The following is a 19,236-nucleotide window of genomic DNA, read 5'->3' on the forward strand; positions in this document are numbered from 1 at the left end:
AAACAAAATAATTGTTATCCTGTCTGGATTCAAAGAAGAACTAAGATGGTAAGTAGACCTTGACTTCCAGAGCATACTTAAGTCACAAAGACCCTTGGGTATAGGAAGCATAGATCTAATGTTAGGTCTAGACCTAGGTCTACTAGATGTAAAGTATTGTTGATGTGGCCTATAGAGCAAATAAGCACCTCCTGTACTCTCATCTGGTGGAAAAACTGTCATCATCAAAGTGATCTAGGAGGCTATAACTATCTTCTTGAGGTGAAGCCAAGGTAAGAGTAGAAAGTATCCCAAGATCACCAAGGCGATCGTTGTTTGTCCCATCATCACAGTAGTTTTATGTGATTACCACCACCAACAGGCAGGCTCTTTAGGTCTTTACTCGCTCCACGTCCATCAGCACATGGAGATTATATGTTGTAATGTGGTGTGTGAGTATAGGCTGTGTATGTTCTGTTGAGAGCTGGAAGGGCTTAGGTTGAAATAACTCCATGAATGTAACAGGGCAGAACTCTTAGGTATAGACTAGTATAGACCAGTTTTGGAATCGCCCCCCTCTCAAAAAATGAAAAGGAAGCTCTTATTTACCAATCATGTGAAAGATTATGATTTGACCAATACGTGATGATACAAATTTTGCCGGGAAACCGCCTACTAATTGATATATTTGGTAAATTATTATATCTATCTGGACTGGATAGATATGCCACATGTTTGTGTAGTCCCATATACATCTTTCTGTGTACAGTGCTTGCAACTTTTCCAACACTGGGCCAAATTTCTTCTCATTTTTTATGATTCCAAAACCTTGCTGTACACCCCAATAATGATCCACCTCTTCTGATCATTTTTTTAACAATGCAATCGCATGACCAGAACTGGTCTTTACCTTTAACGCCCTTCTTGCTTTAACAGGAAAATCTTTAATCACTGTATGTGGGGTGTTTGTATATGGTGTGTGTGTGTAGCTGGATTGAAATAACTCCACTGTGGAAAGAAACTGCAGATACAATTGTTTGGTTGTGTCTCCTGATGTAGTAGGATAGAAATTGTAGAAATAGTTTATCATTTTTGTTTAAAATTGGGTCCATCTGGGCACCAAAGTTGTATGTTTATGTACCCTGTAACATCTCTGGGGAGAGGTGAGTGTATATTTGGAAATGTATACTGGTATTAAATGAGTGGAGATGTGTACTTGTGTGTGTGATGGATTTCACATGAGTATATCAATCAAATGCAATTGGTGATATTCAGAATGGTCATTTCAGGATCCAAAAGACACCACTCGAGTTTGAGCCAGGATGGTTTTGCTATTCATGTAGTAAAACAAGGAAGTCCTAACCAAGAAGACAGTGATGTGTGAAATAAGAAGCGTTCTGTCACTTTGGCATATCATTCCCACCTCACTAAAAATTTATCTTGGACAGGTTCAAAAACAAACAGAAGAATCTTTCTCCTACCCCAAAATCCCTCAACACTTACATTACACTTGATCCTAAATCTTGTGAGGCCACTTTCACAAATTGGCAAAACTAAAAATGCTGGTCTGACATTGCAGTCTTTGGAACAATGGAAATCTTTTTTCAATAGTAATTTACCTAAAGACTTCTAACTGAAAATCAGCCTCATTACGATTAAAAAACAAAACACAAAACAAAAACTCAGTATCGTTTCAATAATCTTACGGGGCGAGTGTGCCGCCAAGTGCCCTCGGGTGGACGTGCCTGTACTGTAGGTAGACGTGTTCTCAGGTGGACATTCCCCTGGCCATCTGCAGCTGGGCCTGCAAAGCGGCCATTTGCTTCTCGATAGAACTCAACCGCTCCGGACTAAGCATGGCGGCCGGCGGAGCACTGCAGGGATGGTTTGGAGTACTGGGCTGCTGCTGCTGATGGCCCTGGCCCTCACTGAGGGACGGATGGGAAGATAGAGAGCAAGGTCCGCTGACTGCTGGAGATGGATCAGCTATACCGGAAGATTCCTTCACCAAGTTGATGATTTCCTGTTAGCAGAAAAATGTAGTACTCTTAAGATAAGTATAGTTCTGGGGGTGTTTCACAAAGATCCTAACTTGTAATTATCTTTAAGTTGGACTTAACAATTATGGAAAGCCGTTAGCATCTATGAAAATATTTTGCAAAAGTTATTTTAAAAGGCATAAAATGTTGATTCAAATCATTCATATTTTCTATTATCAAGGAGATTTCATGTTCTTTATATGGAATTAATGAAAAGTTTAAAATAAGGCTACAAATGGCTCTCCATAATTTTAAAGTCCAATTTAGATTCAAGTTCGACTTAGGTTCTTCGTAAAACACCCCAGGTCATACTATTGAACAGCAAAAGAAACCGTCCATAAGTTAAATGTAAAGATTGATGACGGAGTCAGTACTACAGAACAATACTGTATTGCAAGGTTTTGCAATCATAAATTGTTAACAAGTTGACTCAATCTAGTTGAAAATCTTACATATGAAATACACTGTATCCCAGTTTAGCTGTATGATAGGCTACCATCAGGATTATTTCTACAACGAGGTACACGGTACTGCACATAAATATGGGTACATGGGAACACATGTAGCACCAAGATTTATTCCATATTTTTTTAATAACTTTGATTTTTGGTATTTGTGACATGAGGGGAATGTCAAGAACAAATCTATTCAAGTGACCTTGCCTCTTTGATCTTCTTCCACAAAGGAATAAAAAAGAATGAGAAAGCTTATATATTATTTTTCACCTATACCAGAAATCATCCTATTCTTTAAAGGTCATCTACAGTTCCTAACAAATTTATACACCTACATTAGAGTTTTAAAGTTTAGGGTCATCAAGCTGCACATTTATGGGCCCCGTCTTACAAAGAGTTGTGATTGATCGTAAGTCCTCCAATCAATCGCAAGTTTGCAGTCTCCTATCTCTAATGTACATAGTTGCGATTGATATCAATCGCAAATAATTTGCTATTGATATCAATTCTTTGTAAGACGGGGCCTGGGTAAAAATGGGCTATGTCCAGAAAAAGCCTAACATGCATGGAGACACAAATTCCAATTGCTTACCTGGGAGATATTGAGACCTGTTGAGGGGTCTTCAAGCCACACGTAGGTGACATTCTCTCTGTGTTCAATGGCCTTGATGATTATTTTCTTGCTGCCAACCCCGGCCATTTCCTTGAGGCTATCTGTCACCTCGCTGCTCCAGGGTCCATTGTGGTTAGGAAGACCTACATTGAAGTAAAAGGTGGTAACAGCAGTTGTATCTCAAACTGGAAGATTCAGGATTTCAATTGTTTAGAGCGAAGCCGGAAGGGCTGTAACTCATACACTTTAACACAGCAAACACCCTTCTGGCTCACATATTTATTTTCTTTTGAAGGAAAAGTCATACATATAAGTATGAAAGGTTCTCTGCAAAAACTCTCTTACGCCTGAACTAGACTAGACGCAGTATCCCAGCCCATACCTGCCAACATTTGAAAATAAGAATAAGGAATTTTTAGCACAGTATGCCTTCGAAAATAAGAAACCACACTTGCAGCGGCAGTGTAACTGGCAAAACGCGGTAAATCTGTACCAAATAGCGAATACAAATTGGCTGCTCGATCATGCAGCCATTCAACGCACGCAATAAGTGAACTCTCAAATCCGGCACATGATAAAACAAGCTTAACTTAGCTTAAGCACCAAAAAAGAATGAGAAAAAAATCCAGAAAATCATAATATTCTGGATTATTTGTAAGGGTTGGCAGGTATGACAGCCCAAAGTACTTGTCAATCAATTTTGATAATCCCCTTCACAATTCAGTTAATCTTACAAACGACAAAGGAAACATTAACTAAAAGAAAACATGGAATTCTCAAGCTCTTCTAAAATAAAAAAAGAGAGAAAATTATCAAAAGAAAACACAGTATCATATTGATAGCTGGTGGATACCAGAGATTAGGGGCTGATACTGTGAAGGATCAGTTGCCAAAGGATGGACATGGAGATTAAGGCCAAGGTTAATAATGGGAGTGTGGGGGTGTTTGAGTCTGGCACATAAGTCACCAAACTATCAAGCTCATGGTTTGGAGATCGAATCCCCGACATCAAATTAATGTAAATGGTACTCTCTATAGGAAAGAATTCCTTGAATGCTGGCATATTATCATGGTAGCTTGGCTATGACCAGGTAATATTATCCTTGCAATCATCCTAGGGAGAGCAGTATCAATACTGAAGGGGCTACCCTAGTTGTACGACACTTGTTCAGCAGTCACTTCCTGTAATATCTAAATTTCCAATTTCAACCATGGACCCAACATTATTCCCAACTCCAACCATACTCTTTTGACAAAATAAAGTCTGGAGCAATTGCCACTGGAGGAGCAAAAATTGGTGCACTACAAAACAAAATAAAATTTCATCACAACTATTATTATTATGTACTGATTTATCAATCTCGTACCTGCAATACAACACTTGATTCCTAGTACAGGCACGGCAGCCATGTTATCGCTGAAAGGCCTCATAAGAGACAAGGGAACCTTCTCTCCATTGCCATAGTCAATGTACTGGACGTCAAACTCGTTGTTGGGTAGCTCCCGCAAGACTGCAGCACGGTACCAGTCCTTGTCGCCTGGACAGGGAACAAAACAAGAATATCCTACATGAAATACAGGAAACGTGGGGCCCGTTTCACAAAACTTGTCATCAGTGACAAATTACAGTCTTTGTTATAAGCTACTGAAATCCTTGCTTCTGATTGGTTATCAGCAGATTTATCACTCATTTTGGTCATTTGTCATTGAAAAAAGGCTTCGGGAAACAGGTCCCAGGACATTTTTTGTGACATGAATCTACTGAAAACTGCAAAAATGCAATGTCACTAATTAATCAAAGGCAGCAATAAATTTTCTACAAAACGAACAATGTGAATTGCTGGTGGATACAATATCTTGGAAATTAGAAAAATGTTTGAGAGACTACCCACTTTATTTTTAGGAAAATGAAATTCAATGGCTTTACTCTCATTTCAGTGATTTTTCACTACATGGAAAAAGGGGAATCATTTTCCAGGTTCTCTCTAATTTTCCAGGATAGTCTGCAAGTTCTACTACTATGCACCATTGATGAAATGCAATGAAATCCCCTATTTATACCCTAATTTCACCGATGTTTCTTAAATTTGTTTACTAACAAATCCTTTGATGATCATACTTACATGAAAACTGAGCCCAGCACACTTCCCCAACGCTTGGTCTGAAGTTCTGTACTGCCGGCAGGCTACTGACTTCCTTTCCTCCCTCGGCAACCAATCCCAGGATCTGAGAACCTGCCAAAATCAATTGGAATATCATATTCTTGAGCATTGAAAAGCAGTTTCAGATGACTTTTTCTGTATTTCACAAATGTCAAGGAAGAATTGTGCAATGTAAACAATTTTACACAATTTTAGTAGGCTCCATCCACTCTTTTGGACTTATATGATGAAAATTCATTGGACTATTCAGAAGGTTAAACATTGAAACCTGTCTATAGTGGACAACATGTTGTTTTTTTGTTTTTTGCAATCTAGGAACAGATAAGTGGCAGAGAACCTTCCCAGAAGGGCAAACTGCCTACAGTAATTAACTCGTGAGTACGAATGTAAATACTGAAAAAACAATAATCTGAAACTAGTGCAATTCACACTGAAATGGACATTCAAAAGTTTCAAGATAAAACTATATTATTAAAATCAGGGTGATAGTGAGCACTAGTGAGCACTTTTTTTCCCCCTTAACCACTACCCCCTTGAGTAAAAAAAAAAAAAAAAAAAAAAAAAAAAATTTGAGGGAAAAAGAATGGCATCTTACAGCATTCCCCCTTTTGAAAATTGGGGAAAAATTGGAAAATAAGGGGAAAAATTGGGGTGAAATCGGGAAGACAAAAAAAAAAAAAATAATAATTGGGAAACCGATTTATATCAGGTTATTATCAGGCCTGTAAAATGAACACTAATCTTACTCAAGCCTACATTCAAACACAAACTGTAGAAGAATTTTGAGCATATTTCTTACTCTCATTTTCAGAGGGGGAGAAGCCGTAGAACTCTCCAGGTGACACTGCCTCTGTTATCACAAACTCTGTATCCATGTTCAAGTGGATCGTCCTGAAGGTCATAGTCGACACCTTGTGACCCTTGACCTTTGGCACGACGAGGCCGCTCGCTTCAGCAATGTCCTCCTTGGTGTCGGGATCCTGCACGTCCATCGACACAACGCCATCTCCGTCTTTGATGAAGGAGGCTAGGAAGAAGCCATCCTTGCACTGGCTGAGGCGCTGCATGGCAGCCTGCGAGAGGTCAGGAGAGATGTCCCCTGAAGGCAGACCTACAAACGGGACAAAACAGAGAGGAACATACAGAGAGGGTGTTACTTAGGTACAATGTAGGTCCCGAGAGATATTACTGGAAGACATCTATCGAAAACATCATCCACAGGAAGAAGCCCTCCTTGCAAAGGCTGAGATGCTGCATGGATGCAAGTGGTGTGTCATGAATGTCCAGACAATTAATATGCACCCATTTGATACAGAGGGGCCAGAAAGATTTGTGAAGCAATCTGGATCTTCATGTTCATCATAAACATCACAATCTTCACGTGTAGAAACCTTTCAGGCGTCAAAGAACCTGTCCCTCCTCATCACCATCATCATTCAAACAACATACCTGCGAAAGAAGCTAGGAACGACTGCTGCGGGATGACGTGGAATTGGCTCGGGAGAGTGCACATCCTAGATGCCTCGAGGACCTCCGTGTTGCCAAAGTCGATGTATTCTACAAAGTACCCTCCGTCCATCTTGGCTGATTCTATGCTCACCCTGTACCACTGGTTGTCCTCTGTAGAATGGAATGTAAAAAGGTTTAACTCATTGTCAAGGAATAGATCTGAGAGTTAAACTAGATGGAATTCGACTGCGCGCAGTCGAAAATGATGCCTCCGTCATAGAGCAATTTTACAAACTGAAACGGAAGAAATTTTTCAAATTCAAGTTCAATTGTAATCCATTAACATGTTCTCAGAATATCGTGATTACAAGCAATTTCTCATATACATATATGACCCTTTGATCTTTGACCTCATGACCCTAAAATCTACTCAGTTCATTGGCTCTGCAAGATTTCCTGAGTTAAATAGTAACCCATCTGTCAGTTCTAATGAGAATGCGTCCACAAGCTATTTTTGCATACATAATGAGCCCATGACCTTTGATCTTATGAACCATTCATTGGCTCTGCAAGATACATAAATGATCTAAGTTTGGCAGGAATCCATCAATCTGTTCTAATGATAATACGATCACAAGCTATTTTTGCATACATAATGAGCCGCATGACCTTGACCTTTACCTCATGACCCCAAAATCTAATCAGTTCATCAGCTCTGCAAGTAACATACATGACCTAAGTTTGGCAGGAATCCATCAATCGGTTCTTGAGATAAGGCGATCACGAGCTGTTTTTGCATACACAATGTGCGCTGTGACCTTTGACCTCGTGACCCCAAAATCTAATCAGTTCATTGGCTTTGCAAGATACATACATGACCAAAGTTTGGCAGGAATCCATCAATCGGTTCTTCAGATAACGCGATCACAAGCTGTTTTTGCATACATAATGAGCCCTGTGACCTTTGACCTTTGACCTCGTGACCCCAAAATCTAATCAGTTCATCAGCTCTGCAAGATACATACATGACCAAAGTTTGGCAGGAATCCATCAATCGCTTGTTCAGATAACGCGATCACAAGCTGTTTTTGCATACATAATGAGCCCTGTGACCTTTGACCTTTGACCTCGTGACCCAAAATGTAATCAGATTGTTTTCCTATAGTGATACACACTATCACTAAGTTTGAAGTTTAAATCTCCAGTGGTTCTTGAGATATCATGATAACAATCTCAATGTATGGAATTTCATAAGTTGACCTCTGTGACCCTTGACCTTTGACATACGTGCTCCAAAATCTAATCAGATCGTCTTCCTATGGTGATACATACTATCCTTAAGTTTGAAGTTTAAATCTCAAATGGTTCTTGAGATATCGCGCTAACAAACTCAATACAAGGAATTTCATAAGTTGACCTCTGTCACCTGTGACCTTTGACCTACGTACTCCAAAATCTAATCAGATCGTCTTCCTATGGTGATAAATACTATTCCCTAGTCTTAAGTTTAAATCTTAAATGGTTCTTGAGATATTGTGATAACGGTCAAACGGGACGGACGGACGGACGTACGGACGTACGGACGTACGGACGGACAACCCGAAAACATGATGCCTCCGGCACCACCTTCGGTGGCGGAGGCATAAAAAGGGTATCTCAAGAAAGATGTCACTCATGTAGAGCTTGCCAACCTTGTGCAACCAAAAAAAGGAACCATTAAAACAAACCTTACAACCACGCGCGACAAACTACCAATGCAGAAATGTCCATTCCTCATGCTGTTATTTCCATATTAGGACCTACATGTATAGTAAATTTACAAGTAGGTAGTTTTTGTTTTTGTTTTTGGTATTATCAGCGTTTCATTCTATTTAAGAATATTTACGCCTTTCATTTTTTTTTACTAGTGAGGTAGTGGTCAACATTTTAGGGCATTTGGTTGAAGAAGAAAAAAAATATCAAAAATAAAAAGTATTTTATGAAGAAAAAATGTACTACCTTATTGGAAGAAAAAAACTGAATAATTCTGGGAAAAACGTAATGGTTGGCAGCTCTGCTAATTGATCTCATTTCTTGTCAAATGTCGAGTTCAATTATACAGAGTAAGATATTCAAACACTCTTTTCCCAAAAGAGATGGTCACAGTGATTAAATTTAGGCACTGATAATACCAAATTATCACTATTATTGTTAGTAACAGCAATATTATCGTCATCATCATCATCAGTGTTACATCCAGATATGAGAAAATAGGGACTGAATGAAGTATCATTTTCCATCAAGATTTCAAGTTGATAGGAACATCACATATTGCTAATCGTCAAAATATCAAGATTACGCAATCCTGAAGAAAAATTTACCCACACAACGAATTTGTCAAAACTAATATGCATACACCCAACTTGTGTGTAAATACAACAACACAGTCCTCACATTCACAGGGGTGATAGTGAGCACTAAAAAAAAAAAGTTTTTTTGTTTTCCCCCTCAACCACGCCCCCCTTGAGTAAAAAAAAAAAGAAAAGGATTCGCGGGGAAAAAAATGGCATCTAACAACATTCCCCCCTTTCGAGTAAGAAAATTGGGGAAAAAATAGGGCAAAATAGGGAAGGAAAATTAAATCTGGTAAAAAAAATGAAAAAAAAAACAAATCTGGATTTTTTTTTTTTTTTTTTTAATCAGGAAGAAAAAAAAAATTTCAGGAAAAAATCGGGAAACCGATTTAAATCGGGTTTTTATCAGGCCTGCATTCAAATAGTGGGTTGAATAACTCCTCGTACAACAGCTACACGTGTGAACACGGTTACCCTTGCAAAATACTACTCACGTGTAAACCTGCCAGCACAAACTTCGCCAAGGATGGGGGTGAAACCAGGCTGCTGAGGTTGGCTCTCCATGCAAGCATTCAATGCTCCCGACAGCTCTTCCAATGCTTTCAAACCTGACATAGAAAAATAAGAATAACTCATTAGATGGTTAGAAACAGGCGTTATTTCTAATGGTGTAATTGTGTTTTGGGAGTGCTACGTAATAACTATGAAGTAAAACTAGATGGAACTTTGACTGTGTGCAGTCAAAAAAATGATGACTCTGTCATAGAGCAATTTTACAAACCAAAACAGAAGTAATTTTTAAATTCAAGTTCGATTGTAATCCATTAACCGGTTCTCAAAATATAATACAATTATTTCTCATATACATGTATGACCCTTAGATCTTTGACCTTATGACCTCAAAATCTACTCGGTTCATTGGCTCTGCAAGATACAAACATGTCTTGAGTTTAATGGTAATCCATCCAAATTTCAAGGAAACAGTATTTTGAAAATGTTCTGCCTCTGAAAGTTCAACATGAACAGACTCTACATCCTTATTTACTGCCCCTTTTTCATTCATTCTTGACATTTTCATTTCTGTAGTACAATGCTACAAAAGTCTGCATTTTCGACGAGGTACTTTAACTGGTATTCTTGTGAAATATTAAAGCAATTATCAATTTGCTCTGCCCAGAAGCAGTTCGTTCATTCATTACAAAGCTATGGTGACTTATTTCCAACTCTTAGAGACTTTACACACCAGCATGTTTGTGTATGTGTAGGGGTATATACTGAATGAGCAGGGGCCTATTATATATGGCCCTCTACCCATACACTAGTATACAGGGACCGTATTTGATGCAATACTTGAATTAAGTCTGTATTTTACTTAGCATTTAGCTTAGCTAAGTAAAATAGATCAAGTCTCATTCAGATCACATCAAACTATTTCACTTTATTAAACCAAATTTAAAGAAGTCACCCAAAGAATTACAAGTGTTTTGAATTGATGTAAAATTCATATCATTGCGAAGGAGAAGCCTTACTGATCAAATATAACAACTTCTCTCTTCAGAATATGTTTGGGGCCTGCAGTAATCATCTCTCAAAAATGTTAATTTTGAGATCCAGATTTTCTGCCTTCAGCGGTCCTCCGTAGAGCGTCAAGATTTGTGATGTCACAGCTAGCCACAAAATTGCATGTTACGCCTTTCCATGATATCTATATGATTTTTCATCAAATTATTCATGTTTTTCAAGAGAAAATCTTTCCATCCATATATAATTATCCATAATTATCAGTTGTCGTGAATTTTCTTTGGGTGACTACTTTAAGCAACAAAAAAAAAAAGAAAAAGAAAATTGGTGGCCAACGATGCATCTCATAGCCAATCCAAAATTATGGACAACCAACATGATAAAGACGTTTTCTTACTTTCAGCAGTGATGATCTGGCACTGCATCTCCCTTGGATTGACATAGTTGTTGATGGCAATCCTAACTGGTTCTCCTCCGAAAGGAATCTGCATGCGCTTCATCGAGGCCTTCATCAGAACTACAAAGATCAAGATGGGAAGATAATAACAGGCACAGGATAATCCAGTGAAAAATACACAGGAGCAGCGAACAATTCAGCGCTGGAGGGTTTTAATAGAGTTCTTGTAACCAGCAAAAGAGCTAGGGAAATATACACAATCAATACAAAGCTGCTGCTTGTGTGTGCATAAAATGACTAAATTTTGTGGGTGCTTCAGACTCGCAAAAGGTTTATGGTGTGGAACAAATGAATTACAGTTGATAGACCACCAAATTTTGGCAACTTGTGTAAGCTCATGGTGTTAAGAGTATGAGGAATCCAAGGCCAGCAAAAAGAACATGTGAATTATAAGTATGTTTTACACTGAGACAAGTTCCATGTACTCACAAGGAGACAGGATATCACAAGAAACCGTTTATCACAAGTCATTCTGAATAATTTTCTTTTCTTGACAGTATCAACTGACTCAGTCGGATTTTCTTTCTTTTTTCTCTTGCTCTCTCTTCATTTCCAAATATTCAGAAAAACTAAAATCTCTTGAGCACTAAAGCTTTTTTCTTCACTAGAACTGGAACTGGAAGAATGAATGTTTACCTTTCCTGGGCGATGTAGATGGTTGGCTACCCTTGGGCCAAGCAAGTTCCTGTTTGATCAAAGCATCACCAACAGATACTGTGCCTGCAGAAGCATAGTGGGAAGACGAATCGGTTACTCCTAAGACACAACGGCGACAAATTTCAGCTTAAAAGTTAATAGACTTCAATATTAGATAGCTTAGACAGATACCGAGGTGTGATTGGTCCAGAGCTTGTCACGTGATATCATTTGTGAGGATCCAAATTGTTATATTTTCCTGGCCGGTCACTTTTCGGTGTTATATTAACCAGCTGGTGAAATGAATATATTTTTAATCAATGCATGTCGCCCTCTTGAGGACTGTATGTCACCAATTACACACATTACACCATTACCGAGGGTCATTTAATTTTTTCAATATTTTTTTTTCATGAATTTTTTTTTCCCTTGAAATTATTTTTTTCCACATTTTCTCTTTTTTCCCACAAAATGCTTTTTAAGGTAATTTTTTTTTTTCCCGAAAAATGCTTTTTTGGGTAAGAATTTTTTTTCCCCAAAATTTGTTTGTAATTTTTTTTTTCTTTCTTGAACTATCTCGACAGATTATTTTTCCGTAATTTCCGAAAAAAAGGGGAACAAAAAAATTTCGGGTAATTTTTTTTGGACCCCCCCCCCCACACAAAAAAAGGGCTATCTAATATAACAGTTATTGACTGGCAGGGGGTATATAACATTCTTTGGACCTGAAGGGAGTTATATTTCCCCTCGTGACCATATTTTCCCTCAGCGCGCCACTTGGGAAATATAACTCCCTTCAGCGGTCCAAATAATGTTATATTACACCCCCTGTCAGTCAATAACTGTATAATAAACCAATTAGGAACTGACTTCATACAAGGGGTACTATAACTACTTCATCCTTCGATTTGTACGTCATAAAATATGCCTTGGAGTTGCAAAATTGCAAATGCCTTTGTTGCCCAGGCTGCAGCTGCAATTATATTGGTAGTTTTGCCAACTATGCAGTATAAAAATGACTCCTATGAAAAGTAGATATTAAACATCATTTTCCAAAAATTTCCTTTAAAAATTTGAGCAATATTTGTTTAACATAGAAGAATAATTAATTCACAATTAAACAACCGTCAGAACATCACCAAAGTAATAAATAGAACCTTGAATCCTGCATTACAATACATATTGAATATGATTGAACATGTTCAAAAACAGTATTTGAGAATGTGCCGAGACAGGCTATCACATCATGACACATGGTCAAAACAATTAAATGTACCAAGCCTAGAAGTAAAACAAATATATAATAGACTGAAGAGGTTCTATAAGATTTTTTTATTGGGGATGCAGCCCTGTATGTGTTTCCCAAACCTTTTGCAGCTTCCCGAGACACATTTGTTTTCAATGAATGTCTCAATAAATACAAATACAAAATATAAACATCACTTTTCCCCAAATCTTTAAAAAAACACTTTCACCAACCTGACTTTTTATCCTCGACTTTCAGAACAACCTGGTAGACACCTGCCTTCTTGTCTTCAAAGCAAACGGTGGGCATCGGGCATTCCTTGAGTAGTGAATCCATCAGCTTTACACTGTCATAGCACCACTTGCCAGCGCTACCCCTCGGCTCCACCCCTGCAATAGCACAGTGAAGTCCCTGCAGATAGGGAAGGTAAATTGTGAAATCACAGCTTAAAGATAAAGTCGAGTTCTGGTCATGCGATTGCATTGTAAACGTTGTGGAATCGATCAGAAAAGGTTGATCATCTAGCATATAAGTATTGGTGTGTACTGCAAGGTTTTGGAATCATCACAATGATAAGATATTTGGCCCAGTCTTGGTAAAGTTACAAGCACTGTACACAGAAAGATGTATGTGGGACTACATAAACATGTGGCAAAAAATCTGTCCCAATTTTTATGATGTTACATGCCATATTTAGAAAATTAAATCATGGAGCACTAAATAGTTCTTCTCAGTAAACTTATTCACAATACTGGAAGGTGGGTGTCATAAATATACTAAAACTCTAGAGTTGAAACAATGTTCAGTTAATTCACTTACAAATACTGGGAAGTCCATGAGTTCTGGAGAGGCAGGTCGAAGGTCATTGAAGGAAACCTTCTCTGTGTTGCCGAAGTCCACCATGAAGACGGTGGCCATACGTTCTTTGCTGACCGTCTGGATTGTTGCCCGATACCAGGAATCGTCCTCGGCATACTTAGAGATGCACATCATTTGAGGCTGTATATATATAATGGAAAAAAATTGAAAATCAAAATAATTGCTCACACATAAAAAATGCTAGAAGTGGAAACAAGTCTGGTATCAAAAGTTAGCGAAAGTTGTCGCCTGAAAGAGCATGTATCACAACAAAGTGACGCAATTAAAACCTCAAATGGCAGCAAATGAAGCAGAACAGATGAAAGTGTGTGACTTTGTATTTCCATTTAGTACTCTTTCTAATTCAGAGTTTGGTAATCGTATTGAATGGAGATACTGATAATGTTTTTGATGATTTAACTGATAATATCCTGATAAAAATACTGATATATTTCATGTAACAATAAATACTGGCTACCAGAAGAACTTAGAACATGTCATGAAATGTCAAGTGGAGTGGATTTTTAGTGTAATTCATTTCAATTCAAGTAATATGTATACAAATATACTCGCGGCGCAATTGCTTGAAATTCTACGGAATCGCCGAACCTGAAGTAGCTGATCATCTGGAGGATACAGTTGAAATTGTATGCAGACTCGCTAAGCAGTGACTCGGGGTACAACTATCGAAATGTGACATAGATCGATCACATAAGAGTGGCAAGAAAGAAAAACAAGAATGAAGGGGGCCAAAAAAGACCCGTCCACGGGCTGTGATTGTGAAATTCACATCGTATCGAGTTTGCGATGCTGTACTTGAAGCACCCAAAAAGCTGACAGGAAGTGGCCTAGCAATTGGCAGAATCATAGCCCTTGTACACAGGTCTGACAACAAACACAAGAAACTGATTACAGAGAAAAATGATCTGGACAAATTATAATCAATCTATGAAACAATCTTCATTACACAAAATAATTTTTTGCAAACTAATTATACAAATATTTAATTTAGCTCCCCCCCCCCCCCCACCCCCACCATTAACGGTTAAAATCAGGTATAGCATTTGGTACAGGTTTGAAGTAAAGAAATTGGCAAAGCAGTTGTCGTTGGGGCATGCATAAGACAAACGAATATCTACATAGATGTTGAGCTACTAAAGAACTCTGTATGATACAGAGAGGAAGACTTACTTTAGGGTCTTGTAGGGGTCCTGTTGCTTCTACTTGCTCCATGAGGACTTTCAGCATTTGGTTGTAGAGTTGTACGTTTGTCTCATCGCCGACTTGAACCCAGAAAGAGCCAGGGCTGTTCTTGTGAGTCAGTACAACCTACAAACAGGAATACAGCATCATGAAATACAAGTATAGTAAAAAAAATCTAGATGGAACTTCGACTGCGCACAGTCGAAAGTGATGCCTCCCGTCATAGAGCAATTTTACAAACCAAAACAGAACTTGAAGAAATATTTCAAATTCAAGTTTGGTTGTAATCCATTAACAGGTTCTCAGAATATCGTGATTACAAGCTATTTCTCATATACCTATATGACCCTTTGATCTTTGAACTCATGACCCCAAATGCAAAATACATACATGTCTTGAGTTTGATGGTAATCTATCCATCGGTTCTAATGATAATGCAATCACAAGCTATTTTTGCATACATAATGAGCCCTGTGACCTTTGAACTTTGACCTTGTGACCCCAAAATCTAATCAGTTCATTGGCTCTGCAAGTTACATACATGACCAAAGTTTGGTAGGAATCCATCAGTCGGTTCTTGAGTCTAACCATTGACCAATCAGAATCAATTTAATTTCAAATCTTTGTGCAATGGGGCCCTGGGTGGAGAGTGGCAAACGTAGATTAATATCTCGTCAAAAGACACAACCATTTAGAACAAAACAGATTGTATCTTCTATAAACTTACTCTCATTTCTGTCTTGGAAGGTTCAATGAACTTCAGATTAACAGAGGTCAGCTCAGGGGGTGAGGCACCTGCATCGCTCTGGTCACTAAGAAAAAAAATACAAAAAAGAAACAATCATTCAAAGTATCATTTTACTGATTAAAGTCGCAGACACTGGACATAATACAAAACTGAATATATAACAAAAGAGGGATATTCCATCAAAACACAAACATGGATGGTCTTCTGTGCCAGAGTATGGAATGCTTTTGGATGACAGTGTACACAGGTAACTGTAACCAGATTGGGGCCTTTTAATATTCAAATAGACTTTTAACTTACTGCATCTTAATTTGATCTATTGTAAAAAAAATATTTGTAAAAATCCCCTAACAAGTCATAAGAGATGGAGAAACTTTTGAAGAAGTGCCATGGCAAAATGGAGCAAGATAAGCATAGTGTACTCTACATGTATAGCACACAGAGAATGAGTTCACATAGGATCTATATATCGCAGGCAGCTATCAATCATTTACAGTACATGTTACTGTGACATTACAAGTAAAAAGAGCCACATTATCATGTTGTGTGTGGATGAGGCTAAGGAGGAGTTTACCTGGATTGGTTAGGCTTGCACTTATTCTTGTGTTTCCTCCAGTCACCCTTCTGGCACGTCACGGAGCAGTAGGTAACGCCACACTTGGAGCAGTGCTTCGAACCTGTGGGGGATTGCAAACCATGCACAGCTACATGATATTACTTCCATCTGCCTCTGAGACTTGCTCTAGAGTAAAAACTGCTCCGTAGCACATTCCTCACACCCGGAATTTACCTTCATCCCTTGATACAACCCCAATAGACCAGTTCGTAGATACTCATAGATGTTCTTTCATGCACCCCCATATAAGATGGGTCTACAATTCCGTTAACATTCAGAAAGAATTTTTTTTTTTTGGGGGGCCATTCTGTCATTCAGATCAGGGTGAATTGTGAGGGTCACAATTTCTGACCGCAATGCCAATTTGTCTCTAAGATCCCATGATTTTATGATTTTTAAAGGTCCACTCTCCCTTCCTCCCCCTAAAAAACTTTCTGTATCTTGTGCAAAACATTATTGGCTATTGATAATTGATTCACTATTCAATAAAGCATTCTTGACTTCTCACTATAAACCAGATTGCCTGCTGTGATTACACAATCAAACCTGCTTTAGTGACCACCTGTCTACAGAGACCACATTTTTTGTTTCCTTGAAAATGTTTTCTGCCTACAAAGAACACTTTTTGTGTTTCCCTTGGGCGGTTGCCATAGACAGGTTTGACTGTACCAAGTGAAATTGAACATACCTGGTTTCTCACACGCTTCACACGGTTTCAGATCACATTCTGCCTTCTTCTGCTCAGCTGTCTCCATCCTTCCAGCAGGTGACACAGCTATGGAGGAGGCACCCTTGTTATTCTGGCTATCCTGATCCTTGGACATCGGCACTGGCACCGGCTTGTTGACCTCCGGGCTCTTGTTCTTGGTCGGGCTGGGCTTGCTGAATGCGCTTCCACTGGGACTCTGCTGGAAGCTCTGTGCCTGACCTCTTTCCGTTGGTGACCGACCTCTTTCCGTTGGCGTCCGACCTCTTGGGGGGAGACTGTTGACCTGCTGCTGGTTCTGCTCGTGGTCGGACCTAGGAATTCGGCTCGGACCGTTGTAAGGCACATCTCTGCCGTTGACGAAGACTGGGGACGTTACGTCGCCCGAGGCCTTGGTAGTAGCCCCTTGGCTTGCGCCTTGGTTCGGCGCTTGGCTATGGTTCCGCTGCATGTGGGCCATGAGTTCCATGAGCAGTCGCTGGCATTCTTCGCAGCCCCCAGTCACCATGCTGCTCATAGGAGATGACTGTTTGGTGGGAGACGACCTGCTGCTCATAGGAGAGGACTGTCGGGAGGGTGACCTGTCGGTCATAGGAGAGGACTGTTTGGTGGGGGACCTGCTGCTTTCCTTGTTCACGCTGTGGCCATTGCCGTTCATGGAAATACCATTGTTCATGCTGGATGGTGGTGATTGGGCTGGAGCTCCTCTCATTCCGCGGGCATCACCTCCAGGGCGAGGCCTGCCTTGAGGCCTACCATCGTCTCTGTTGAAGTGCCTATAACAAAATGGTTCAAAATATTAATCATTACCACCAACTAATTCAGTGTCACAAGACTACTGTTAATGCTGTTATTTTCGGCGCTGAGCGATCTCAAAACATATTTGCGAGTTCTTAAATTCGCATTGCACCAAATTCAGCCCGTTCAGAAAATCATGTTTATATTTTCACGGGTCCTAAAATTTGTGGACACCGACTTTAGCGCCAAGTCCGCGAAAATTAATGTCCATGTACCGCAAATATTTCCGCGTTTACAGTATCCACGTTTACGGTATTCCATGGGTAACAGTATACAACCACATTCAATATTGAGAAGTTTTTAAATATAATATCTTCGGTATCAACTCACATTTACCCTAACCATGTTTAAAACTTCCTACAGTAATATGTACAGGGCAAAAAGCTTGACACTTCAATCTGGAGAAAGTTAAAGGTTTACATCTAACTTAATCTACCTTGATGGATAGAAATTTTGGAGAAAGTTGGCCCGTGAACTACCCACAAACATCCTGACCGGACTGTGGATCACAAGGTCTGCGGTTCAAGTCCCATCGCGGCACTAATGTCCTTTGGCAAGACATTGATCTACCATCAACTCTCCACCCAGGTGTTAAATGCGTACCCGGCAGGATGCGAAAGCTAATGTGCTTAGATTAGCAAGTGCGCGCTTGTAAAAATGACGCCTGGCTGGAATGCTCCCCAGGGAGTGGAGAATGTGCATACATTATGTGCGGGTAAGCCTGAATCCGATGACCGGGGTAATAATATATATATACTGTATCTGTAAAGCGCTTTGAGAGGGCCCTCGGTCATGAAACGCGCTACATAAGAACTAGTTATTATTATTATTATTATTGTTGTTTATTAGAGTTCAATAGTAAGAGCTAAACTTACTCATTTCGTTCCTCTCTCGCAATGGTCACACTGAGACAGTGGTCCTTGATTTTGTGGCCGTCCATTTTTTTGATGGCATTCTCCACATCCTTCACAGAACTAACGTTAACAAACCTGCCAAGAAAAAATAAAAAAGAAAGGTGGGGAGAGAAAAAAATTAAAATTAGAAAAAAAGAATGAGAAAAAATGTTAAGAAATTGCACACAATGATGACAAAAAGCTTGGGTTCATCGTTGTTCAAGCCTTTCAAGTTAACAAATTTTGAAATAAATATTTAAATTGCAAAATATTTTTCATGACTCTCTCCATTCAGGACATGACAATCATAACAGATATATTTCCTCCAAGAGAACTTATACATGTACAGTATGTGACATGGGAGAAAACCTAAAGACTAGCTCACACACGGCGTGGTAAACTTGGCATTTAAATTTTTTTTTAAAGTGGAAAGGGGTGAAAAAGGGGGAATGAATGCAATAAAGGTCCTTCATTGTAAATATACAGACAAGGCTGTAAGCTTGTATTTTGGTAGTTGTGTACAT

The 19,236-nt window shown here is 39.1% G+C and overlaps 1 protein-coding gene across 3 annotated transcripts in view; it reads right to left on the reverse strand.

Moving 5' to 3' along the window:
* Nucleotides 1–1,304: 1,304 nt before the first annotated feature.
* The window catches only part of LOC100887863 (tudor domain-containing protein 1), a 33,133-nt gene continuing 15,201 nt past the window's right edge, over nucleotides 1,305–19,236 (reverse strand). For 2 of the 3 annotated variants that reach the window (XM_030985891.1, XM_030985890.1), the window contains exons 5-20: nucleotides 18,695–18,808; nucleotides 17,004–17,797; nucleotides 16,274–16,403; nucleotides 15,679–15,763; nucleotides 14,940–15,077; nucleotides 13,710–13,889; nucleotides 13,124–13,301; nucleotides 11,645–11,728; nucleotides 10,949–11,068; nucleotides 9,525–9,638; nucleotides 6,698–6,868; nucleotides 6,048–6,359; nucleotides 5,210–5,320; nucleotides 4,454–4,624; nucleotides 3,066–3,229; nucleotides 1,305–2,002 (exon numbers count right to left, since the gene is read on the reverse strand). In XM_030985891.1, coding sequence (XP_030841751.1) covers nucleotides 1,748–2,002; nucleotides 3,066–3,229; nucleotides 4,454–4,624; nucleotides 5,210–5,320; nucleotides 6,048–6,359; nucleotides 6,698–6,868; nucleotides 9,525–9,638; nucleotides 10,949–11,068; nucleotides 11,645–11,728; nucleotides 13,124–13,301; nucleotides 13,710–13,889; nucleotides 14,940–15,077; nucleotides 15,679–15,763; nucleotides 16,274–16,403; nucleotides 17,004–17,797; nucleotides 18,695–18,808 — 3,121 coding nt within the window. In that variant the 3' untranslated portion in view covers nucleotides 1,305–1,747. The remainder of the gene's footprint in view (nucleotides 2,003–3,065; nucleotides 3,230–4,453; nucleotides 4,625–5,209; nucleotides 5,321–6,047; nucleotides 6,360–6,697; nucleotides 6,869–9,524; nucleotides 9,639–10,948; nucleotides 11,069–11,644; nucleotides 11,729–13,123; nucleotides 13,302–13,709; nucleotides 13,890–14,939; nucleotides 15,078–15,678; nucleotides 15,764–16,273; nucleotides 16,404–17,003; nucleotides 17,798–18,694; nucleotides 18,809–19,236) is intronic. The other variant, XM_003727148.3, reaches the window with a different exon arrangement.

The sequence above is a fragment of the Strongylocentrotus purpuratus genome, unplaced genomic scaffold (genome assembly GCF_000002235.5).
Source record: "Strongylocentrotus purpuratus isolate Spur 01 unplaced genomic scaffold, Spur_5.0 spur5_scaffold_15, whole genome shotgun sequence".
Lineage (NCBI taxonomy): Eukaryota > Metazoa > Echinodermata > Echinoidea > Camarodonta > Strongylocentrotidae > Strongylocentrotus > Strongylocentrotus purpuratus.